Source organism: Athene cunicularia, assembly GCF_003259725.1.
Source record: "Athene cunicularia isolate RWA chromosome 14 unlocalized genomic scaffold, athCun1 chr14_part1, whole genome shotgun sequence".
Classification (NCBI taxonomy): domain Eukaryota; kingdom Metazoa; phylum Chordata; class Aves; order Strigiformes; family Strigidae; genus Athene; species Athene cunicularia.
This window is the reverse complement of record NW_020799118.1, coordinates 12,069,439-12,079,987: the sequence shown is the minus strand read 5'-3', so window position 1 is coordinate 12,079,987 and position 10,549 is coordinate 12,069,439. Positions and strand designations below refer to the sequence as shown.

At 48.6% G+C, this 10,549-nt stretch overlaps 1 protein-coding gene across 2 annotated transcripts in view; it reads left to right on the top strand.

The window, feature by feature from the left end:
- Positions 1 to 7,350, top strand: part of KCNJ12 (potassium voltage-gated channel subfamily J member 12) — a 33,749-nt gene extending 26,399 nt beyond the window's left edge. For both annotated transcript variants that reach the window (XM_026858727.1, XM_026858726.1), the window contains exon 2: positions 2,887 to 7,350. In XM_026858727.1, the coding sequence (XP_026714528.1) occupies positions 3,045 to 4,334 (1,290 nt within the window). In that variant the 5' untranslated portion in view covers positions 2,887 to 3,044 and the 3' untranslated portion in view covers positions 4,335 to 7,350. The remainder of the gene's footprint in view (positions 1 to 2,886) is intronic.
- Positions 7,351 to 10,549: the final 3,199 nt, after the last annotated feature.

The window sequence follows — 10,549 nt, the reverse complement described above, 5'->3', positions numbered from 1 at the left end:
AGAAAAGAAAAGAAAAGAAAAGAAAAGAAAAGAAAAGAAAAGAAAAGAAAAGAAAAGAAAAGAAAAGAAAAGAAAAGAAAAGAAAAGAAAAGAAAAGAAAAGAAAAGAAAAGAAAAGAAAAGAAAAGAAAAGAAAAGAAAAGAAAAGAAAAGAAAAGAAAAGAAAAGAAAAGAAAAGAAAAGAAAAGAAAAGAAAAGAAAAGAAAAGAAAAGAAAAGAAAAGAAAAGAAAAGAAAAGAAAAGAAAAGAAAAGAAAAGAAAAGAAAAGAAAAGAAAAGAAAAGAAAAGAAAAGAAAAGAAAAGAAAAGAAAAGAAAAGAAAAGAAAAGAAAAGAAAAGAAAAGAAAAGAAAAGAAAAGAAAAGAAAAGAAAAGAAAAGAAAAGAAAAGAAAAGAAAAGAAAAGAAAAGAAAAGAAAAGAAAAGAAAAGAAAAGAAAAGAAAAGAAAAGAAAAGAAAAGAAAAGAAAAGAAAAGAAAAGAAAAGAAAAGAAAAGAAAAGAAAAGAAAAGAAAAGAAAAGAAAAGAAAAGAAAAGAAAAGAAAAGAAAAGAAAAGAAAAGAAAAGAAAAGAAAAGAAAAGAAAAGAAAAGAAAAGAAAAGAAAAGAACAATGCATGAAGAGCGAGAGAAAAGAGGACAGGGGAAAGGGGAAAGTGTAGGGGAATGGAGGTGACTGGGGATCTCAAGGGTCCCCGGGAGCATCACCCCTGGGTGAGGGCAGCGCCACTGCCTCTTCAGTCACCCGGGCATGTCTACCCTCCCAGCACAGTTAATCCAGACCCCAGCTAATCCTCTCGCAGGTCACTGGAAGCTCATTGCATTTTGTTAACTTCTCAAATGCATCTAGAATTAATTAAAAAAACCCAACAGTAAATTCATCCTTGCAAAAACATTTGCCGTATTCCCCTGAGGCAACCCAGAGGGGTGATGGAGAAGCAGCCTTTTTTGTCTCTAAATGCTCAGCTCTCATTAAAAAAAGAGGAGAGAAAGCCTTAATGAATGTAGCTGGTGTGGTCAGGAGGAAGGCTTGGGACGGGTGACCAGGCTGCAGCGTGAGCCTGCAACCGGCCTGACACGTCACCTCTGCAAGGCCACTTTGGTCCCTTTGGCTTCCAGTGACTGTGAGGTTGTAAATATTAACTGTTTGTTTTACTCTTCCTCATGGCTGTAAGGAGGGAGAGGATCTCATGCCAACTGCCCCAGCCAGGTGCGAGCAATCACTTGGTCTGCTGACACATCACAAATAACTGTGGTGCTTGAAAAAATCAGCTTTCGGGATAAAAAATGGTTGTGCCTGGATTGCAGCAGGTGGGAATATGTTATTTGGCATATAAGGTGGTGCCACACATGAGTTTGTTGCCGGCACCTGGAAGGTTTGGGCAGGTTGTTAGTGCTCTTGCTTGTGGTGCTGGGAATCTGCAGGGATACCCAAGTCCCAGGTTGGATTTGGGGTGAATTTCTGTAAAAGGCAAACAAATCAGGGTATTGTTGCTAGCCAGGCTGCTACAGCCCCAGACAGACTGTGCCTGGCAATGCTTTCTGGCTCTGGGCTGGCCACCACGTAATGGAAAGGGTGTTCTTGTCCCAGCGTGTCCCCAGGCACTCAGGCTGATTGCAGGAATCGACTGCATCGATCGGACCAGCAAATCCGACACAGCCCGGACAGCCCGGCGGGTTGGCCGGCACCTCGGCATGAGCTGGACACCCTGTGCTGTGGGGACGGGGTACTGGGCGGGGCTCTACACTGTTGCAGCCCCATGCATGTCTCACTGCCAGCGAAGTAGTTTCATGCTCAGGGACACATCCCATGTCCCTGAAGAATAGGACGAGCTGTGGCAGGGGGAGGTTTGAGGCACACTCCTGCAGTGCCATCTTTTTGGGGTGCTTGGGATGTGCCATGTGGCTTCTCCACAATCCCATCTGCTGCCTGATGCAGCCCCACATGCCATTGCGGAAGGGCTGGGGGGCCAGCAGCCTGTCAGGGTGCCACTTGGCTCCCTCACCATGGGCCCACCCGCACAGAGGAGCCCACCCAGCTTAGGCCATCTCTCCCATGTCCATGCAATCTCTCTCCCAGCCAAAGCTGAGATTATGTCCCTGACCCTACAGCTGAGCCCTCCAGAAGGGATCAAAACCGCTCCCCAGTGGCAGTTATCCCTTCATAAGACTTGGCCAGCAGAACCTATCTATGACCATAGATGGCTCCATGTCCCAGTGGATGTGTTGGGAAAGTTGCTCCTCAGGACATCTGCCCCGAGCAAGTGCCTTCCCTGGGCCTTCTCCAATCAGCTGCACGTTGGCTGTGTCCTCTCCCATCCCCAAGCAGGGGCATGGAGTTTAAATCCACATCTCCCTGTGGTTTCCCTTGACCCCAGAAGAGCTGGTGCTCAGGAGGTCGGGCAACCGCTGCTGCGATGTGCTGGGCAGCGGTCCATCTGGCACGGGCAATGTGAACTGATGGAGCCGCTTTCAGGCATACCTTTATTAATATCTCTGTGCTAGGGGGAGCAGCTTGGCCTCTCTGCTTTCCTCTCCAGCAGCCTGACCCCTCTCTGACAGCAGAGCTCATGAGAAAAGCAAAGGGGAGAGACTCCAGTGCTACTCAAGTTTTTCCATCTGCTGGTGTCATTGAGGGTCCCACAAATGCCGCATCTCCCCAGACAGGTTTGCTCACCTGCTTTGTAGTATGAAAGAACAAACTCTGAGACCTTCTTCCTTCCTTGTGAGTGGTTTTTGGGAACAGCCTAGCCATAGAAGAGAGAGTAAGGGCATTTGGTAAGGGACCTTGCTCAACATGCAGCCACCCACCCCATCAAACCCATGGCCAAACATCCATTTGGGTCCCTTTTTCATGAGAGGTAATGGCCATGTCTTTGTTTTCTCATTGCAGAGCCTCTCACAGGATTCACGTGGTGACGTGGCAACCAAGACGTGGAAGCTTGGGACTTCTCTTCCACCACAACAGAATTTGGGGGGTGGGCAGGGGTGGGTCAGGGGGACACCAGGAGTCGCAAGACCCTTCACCTTCACTGTGGGCTTGGCTCAGGGATGACTGCAGGCAGAGTCAACCCTTACAGCATCGTGTCCTCCGAGGAAGACGGGCTGAGGTTGACCACCATGCCAGGTATCAACGGCTTTGGCAATGGGAAAATCCACACCAGGAGGAAATGCAGGAACAGGTTTGTAAAGAAGAATGGTCAGTGCAACGTGGAGTTCACCAACATGGATGACAAGCCACAGAGGTACATTGCAGACATGTTTACCACATGCGTTGACATTCGCTGGAGGTATATGCTCTTGCTCTTTTCCCTGGCGTTTCTAGTGTCCTGGTTATTGTTTGGGCTGATTTTCTGGCTAATTGCACTCATTCATGGAGACCTAGAAAACCCAGGTGGAGATGATACCTTTAAACCTTGCGTTCTGCAGGTCAATGGCTTTGTGGCTGCTTTTCTGTTCTCCATTGAGACCCAAACGACTATTGGTTATGGCTTCCGCTGTGTGACGGAGGAGTGCCCTCTCGCAGTCTTCATGGTGGTGGTTCAGTCCATCGTGGGCTGTATAATTGACTCTTTCATGATTGGTGCAATAATGGCAAAGATGGCCAGGCCCAAAAAACGGGCCCAGACATTACTTTTCAGCCATAATGCAGTAGTGGCAATGAGAGATGGAAAACTCTGCCTGATGTGGAGAGTTGGGAATCTCCGGAAAAGCCACATAGTAGAAGCCCATGTACGAGCTCAGCTAATTAAGCCCAGGATCACAGAAGAAGGGGAATACATACCCCTTGACCAAATAGACATCGATGTGGGGTTTGATAAAGGCTTGGACCGTATCTTCTTGGTGTCCCCCATCACCATTCTCCATGAGATCAACGAAGACAGTCCCTTGTTTGGGATCAGCCGTCAGGACTTGGAGACAGATGACTTTGAGATCGTGGTCATCCTAGAAGGCATGGTAGAAGCTACCGCTATGACGACTCAAGCTCGGAGCTCCTACCTGGCCAGCGAGATCCTCTGGGGCCACCGCTTTGAGCCAGTCTTGTTCGAGGAGAAAAACCAATACAAAGTAGACTATTCCCACTTCCACAAAACCTATGAGGTCCCATCTACCCCCCGTTGCAGCGCCAAGGACTTGGTGGAGAACAAATTCCTGCTGCCCAGCACCAACTCCTTCTGCTATGAGAATGAGCTGGCCTTCATGAGCCGCGATGAGGAAGAGGAAGACGATGACAGCCGGGGTTTGGAGGACCTGAGCCCAGATAACAGGCACGAGTTCGATAGGCTTCAAGCCACAATAGCATTGGATCAGCGGTCGTACAGGAGGGAGTCAGAAATATGACTCTTGGTCCTTCCATTGACTTTTCCGAGGGTATTTTTTTTCCTCCTCTAATCTCTTCCCCTACAACCCGCTCAAATTATGCAGAACAATGCAAGTGCCATAGGAATGCTTGAGAAATTAGTATCGTTCATAGTTTTCAGTTTCATCGCAATAACCACTGAGCGGTCTGCAGGAGGGGATGGCGGCAGGTCATGGCGCATCTCCCGTGCCCGGCGCCCACAGTGGGGCCGATGGCTCTGTGGGGATGGATGGACGGACGGATGGATGGAGAGAGGAGGGTCTGTGGGGCGCAGGCAGGCGCTCGCCCCACGCGGCCCCGTGGGGCTTTGCTCTCCCTGCGGGGAAAACGCCAGCGTTTTCTTGGAGCCAAGCACTGCGAGATCCAAAAAGAGGAAATATCAGGAAACAAATCTTTCTCTCTCTTTCTTTTTTTTCCTTTTATTTTTTAACTGAGCAGCAACAAGAAAAAAAATTGCTCCTTCTGGCAGGTGGTCTGGTTCAGTTGCACAAGAACAACACTTGAAATAACATGCAACATTAATGTACTTCTTTTTAATTTGGGAAAAAGGGGAGGGAGGGAGGCAAGAGGGTTTTTAATTTTTTCACCGTACCGTTTGGGAGACTGTTTACCAAAATAATAATAATAATAATAATATTAATAACAATAACAATAATAATAATAATAATAATAATAAATCTGAAAGAAGTCATTCAGTATTTTTTAAAAATGAACAAGGGAATGAATAAGCCACCGGGGTCCTTTGAGGGAGTGACTTGCTGGGCAGATGGAAGAGCTAGAAGTCAAGACTGCATCCAGTTTTGGGGTGGGTTTTATTTTTGTTCCACTGGCATGGCTTCATAAGCAGAAAACAGATGTAAGTGGCTGAAGGTCTGTGGCGGTGAAAGCAAGTAGTGTAATTACTGGCAAAACAGCTAATAAGGAAAAGCCAGACTGTGATAGAAAGAGGCATTGTAAACACAGTAGTTAGCCAGTTTCTGGAAATACTGATCTTCAGGGTGGAAGTGGGGTCTTGGGCATCAGCTGCTGAAGTGCTGGGTCTCCCCCAGCGTCTCCAATGGGGAATTCATAAATTTCACTATAACTGGGACAAAATAGTGAAAAGCACAAAAAGGAGAGTGGAAAGCTCTTAAATTTGGGTATCTTCCCGCTTTTCCAAGCAATTTGGTATTTTCTCCCTTGAAAAATAATTTCAAATGTGGAAATGAATGAGAAAGTCATCTTGTAGGGTTGCACTTCTTCTAGCACAGGAGCTGTCTCTGTGCCAGGCTGGGATTTATGAATTCCCCGTTCACCGGAGAGCCCTGCTTCAGAGGCAGATGCTTTTCCGAAAACAACAGATGCCAGTCGAGAAAACCACCCTGTCTTGCGCTTCAACCCGTCCCTGCGTCCCAGCCTCAAGGTGGATTGTGCCTTAGAGATGTAAACTCATCCCGTGCCCAAGCCCTCCTCCTCTGCACCCTGCTTGCATCTTCCCCCCCCACTGGTGTGATGTCCCCTTTGATCTGCCCCCATGGCAAAACCCACATCCCACCATTCGCTGTGTTTTAGGCTGGCCTTGATGACACGCTGGTTTAGCTTTTGTTACGGCACAAGGCAAACCATCCTGTGTGTGGGAAGCCTTTGCTCCTGCCCTGCTCCTCACCTTTGCACAGAGGGAAGGAGTCAGGAATGTGCAGGTTGTGGGTCCCTTCATCCTGGCCATGCTGCTCATTGGTGCTCTGGGAGCCAAAATCTGGCTCCCTGCTCCCCGTGGCCATGGGAAAGGCTTCAGTACCCACAGGCATCCCACATCTGACCCTGGGCACAGAGCCCCAGCAGCACCCAGCCTTGGGGAGAAGGGGTCGAAAGCGGGGTCCCCAGCAGCCTTTCAGCTGTAATGGGTTCCCGGTGTTTTTCTCCCCGTTGCCTACACCAGGGAAGCCGTGTCCCAGGGTTACAACTTGCTGTGGCATGTCCAAACATCGGTGGCAGAGACAGGATTTGCCCTGTGTCCCCATCCCCATCTCCTTCTTGCAAAGGGCTCTGGGGAGCAGCTGTCCCGGTGCCCCCCCCCCCAACCCTGCCCTGTGTCCCTGAGCATCACGTCTCGCTGGTTGCCCACAGGACAGGGACCGGGACTTCATCCCCCCAGAGTTTCTTCCCAGCCTGTTCCCACCAGCGTCCATCACCACCATCCCATGCTGCTCACCAAGGGGTTGCTCTATTTTTGGCTTCCCCTAAGAAACAACCACTGGGAGAAAACATCCCCGGGGGCAGCACCAGGAGGGAGCCGGCCATTTCAGCACCGAGTGCCCCAGATGGGCTGTCCCCAAAAGCAGAGACATGTAGGGATGTGCCATTGAGCTCTGGCCATGACATTTGTGTTTCTAAGGCAATGAACACAGATGCCATCCCATTGCCGGTCCCTTTGCTCCCAGGGGGGATGGTTTTGCCACCCGCTTTTTGTCCCATAGCATCTGGGGGTTGGGAAGGATGGAGGGGGGAGGCAGAGAGTTTGTGCGTGCACTACTTATTTATTTTTTTAAAAAAATGCTTTTAAGTGGTTTAAGTTCTTTTGAATAAATAATTACTAAAAAAAGGTGCACATCTTGCTGCTGTAGGGTTCTCAGAGGGTTAATTTCTTTATAAATATATATATATATCACAGTAAATATTTGTATAAAACCAAAAGAGAAATAGAGATGTCTTTAAGTAAATTATTGCTTTTAAAGAAACTTCTATGATTGTACAGTGTTACCTGGGAGAATAGAATAATATATACAGATGTATTTTTAAACTGCTGCATAGGAGGAGGTGAACTGGGCTGGGGAGCGCCCATGGTCGGCACGATAGGGGGGGGGTTCGGACCCTCCCTGGCCCCTGTTCACACACCCCCTTCCCTGAATCCTGCTAGTGAGGATCTAGCTCTGGTGAGTTGTCGTATATACACTGTATAGTCCTTGTCCTGGCCATGGACCACGCTGATACATGGTGTATAAATATTATTTTTGCCTACCTGTGAGTGCTCTGAGCTACTGGTCTTTTTCCCTACCATCAGGGAGCATTGGGAAGGCTGCCCAACAGCAGTTTGAATGATCACATGAATTGTCAAAGAAAAGGGGGGAAAAAAGCCAAAAAGTGGTGTTTGCCCAGCACACCGGTTCCCCGATGGGGCTGGAAAGGCACGGGGATGCACTCAGGGTGTGGGTTTTGCTGTTGGTCATGGCAGGGATGGAGTGGGATCCCAGCAGGAAGGGGCTTGGAGCTGAGCATGGGGACACGTCCACCCCCAAAACAGCCGCTGGCCATTTCCTCTGAGCCAAGGCCGCTCCATCCATGGAGTTAACTCTGGCGTTACACTTGATCCTTGGAGGATGGCAGGAGTCTGAGAAAAGAGCGAGCCGCTAATCCTCTTGGCCAGCATCCCGTAGGGATTGCCCTCGGCTGGGGCTCAGGGCAGCCTCCGGCAGCAGCAGTCACCCTGGCTGGGGATGGGGGCTGCTCCTACTCAGCTTCACCCGAGAAAGATACACCGGTGAGAGCAGAGAGCAGCCGCATCCCTGCACCCCAAAACCTCCAGCTGGAAAGAGCATCCTCTGCCCCCAACAGACGTGCGGTGTCCCTGCTCAGCTGGGCGGTGGGTCCCCAGGGCCGGGAGCCGTCGGGACGAGCCTTAGCTTCTCATAACCGAATTTAGTGCACTTAGTCTTTTAGGGCTGGGACAATCACTTAGCGCTTAACCTTTTGCGATTCGGTGCCTGCTTGACCTTCAAACCTTTTGTAGAAGATGAATTCAGAGCCACCTTTTCTATCTTTAATAAGGCAGAACAAATATGTTTATTTTTAAACCCTCCTGCTCTTTCCTTTCCTCTTGTGCTGACAACCAAAAGAATCCCGTGTGTGTGTGTGTGTCCCCCATTTCTTGCACGCCGAAATGAGTGTGTGGCAGCCAGGTCCGGTGCTCTGGCTGGGTCCTGCTCTCCCACCCCCCCAATTCAGGAATGTTGCCATGGGGGGGTTGGTGCAGGGCAGGATCTGGCCGCATTATGAGCAAGGAGGGGATGTGGGACAGTGCTCGACCCGATGCCACCCATCACCTCGCTGAGCCCCGTCACCCACCAGCTGTGCACATCTGTCCTGCTGCTCCCTCCTAGGGGCACCATCTTCTCTCCATCCTCCCCCCCCAAACCACACCCTGGTGCTCCTCCAGGCTTGGCCCCATACAGTCTGGGGACCGAGACCTGGCACCAGTTCACACGGGCAGGTTGGCAACTGGGAGCACTGGTTTCCCAGGGGTAAAACGCCGAGTCCGTTCACTGGGGCGATGGTGACGTGCAGCGATAGAGAAGCTGATGGATGCAATGAAAGTTTCTGTACCTTTTCCACCTCCGGTGTTTCTCTGTCTCATTGCACATATATTTGAGATATATGTGACAATGTATATATATATTTGTAAAATGTATTTCAGATGACAAAACTGGCCAATTTTATGTTATTTTAAATATATTATATATATTATATATAAGAGTCTCCAAAAGATATAAATAGACTAGAGAAAATAATATAAATATGTAATAAATGTATTTTGATCTATTTAAAATATCTCGCGTCATGCTGTATATTTTAAAGATCATAGGGAAGTGTCTGCCTGTAGCAAACTTCAAATGTGGTTTCAAGTCTGTCAGTTGTCACACATATAATATATATGTGCAGCAAACTTTGAGCAAGAGTGGGGGCCAGCAGGACAAACATAGATACTTTTTTTAGGAGCCTTTTAGCAAAAGTCCATCCTGTAGCTTCTAGGTAGGAGCAGGAATCCCATATCTGAATTTTCCTTGCTATCCTGCAGAAAAGGATAATTTTCCCTCTCTGCTGGGGAAGGGGCTGCAGGGATGCTTGGTAGATTGGGACGGGCTCTGTAGAATCCTCCCTCCTTGCACATCCTCATGTGTGGGTACCATTTGCTCTGCTGCACTGCACTGATGGGCTTTTGCCAGGGAACCAGATCACAGTGGCTCAGCCATGCAGGGAGCCCGGAGATGGGAAACTGTGTCTGGAGCCCAGGCAGAAAGAGCCCAGTCATCCAAGACTGACCCAACAATTCTCAGAGCAACCTTGGTCGCCCTTGGGCTCCATGAGGATCTATTTCCTACAGGCATCGCCTCCTCTGGGGACCTCAGGGGACATCACGCCATGTCCAAGTGACAGTTTAAATGTCTTTAATGGTACGTCATGGCCGAAGAAAAGCAGAGCAAGTGCGTGGGATGCTATTTATGGAGAGGTTAATGGCCTGCTGGACACGGAGCCCCTGGATTCACCATCCTGGATTTTCCTTCTGGCTTTTGCACCTGGCTGTTGCAGAGAATGGGCTCGTGTACCAAGATAACCCAGAGAAAATATTCGTAATTTCTCAGGCTGGCCACAGGTCTGAATCCAGGTTGGATGAACGATGACTGATAGCTTCCACCCACCGATGATGGTCAGTTGGGTCTCATCGATTCCATTCCTTCCCCCATAAAAGAGTTTTTTACTCATAAAAAAAAAAAAAAAAAAAAAAAAAAAAAAAAAAAAAAAAAAAAAATCACTGCCAGCCACTCACTCTAATCACCAAAGACAGGCCCGGAGCTAAGCATGATTTAAGAGTGCAGCCTGTTTAATTTATCAGAGGGGAGACTGAGAGGTGACTTGATTACAGCATTTATCACAGGGAGAATACACTGGTACAAAGGGGTAACTTAATCTACCAAGGAAAGGCATAATAACCACCTCTTCCTGGAAGCTGAAGCCAGACAAATCTATCTTGGAAATAAGGAGTGATCTTTTCATAATGATTAGCTATTAGAACAAGCTACCAATCTTTGTCTCTTAATGCCTTTAAATCTGGACCAGATGCTTTTCTGGAAGCTTTCCTCTTGCTGATGAGAGGAGCAGGGGTTATTGGGGAAGGTAATGTCCTGTTACAGGCAGGCAGGAGGTGAGATGGGATGGGTCTTGGAAAGGAAAATGATGGGGAGAGGATGGGGGATGCTCTTGCAGGGCCCTGCCAACATCTCTGCTGGGGACAAGCACTGGCCTGTTCAACAGCTTCCCAAAGATCTTGTGCTTCCGCTCTCAGAGTTTCCTTTGCCATACGGCAGTGACTCCTTGCGCAGCAGTTTGCACTACAAAACCTATCGCTTCATTTGTGGAAGCATTTAATGATTCAGGAGCCGGC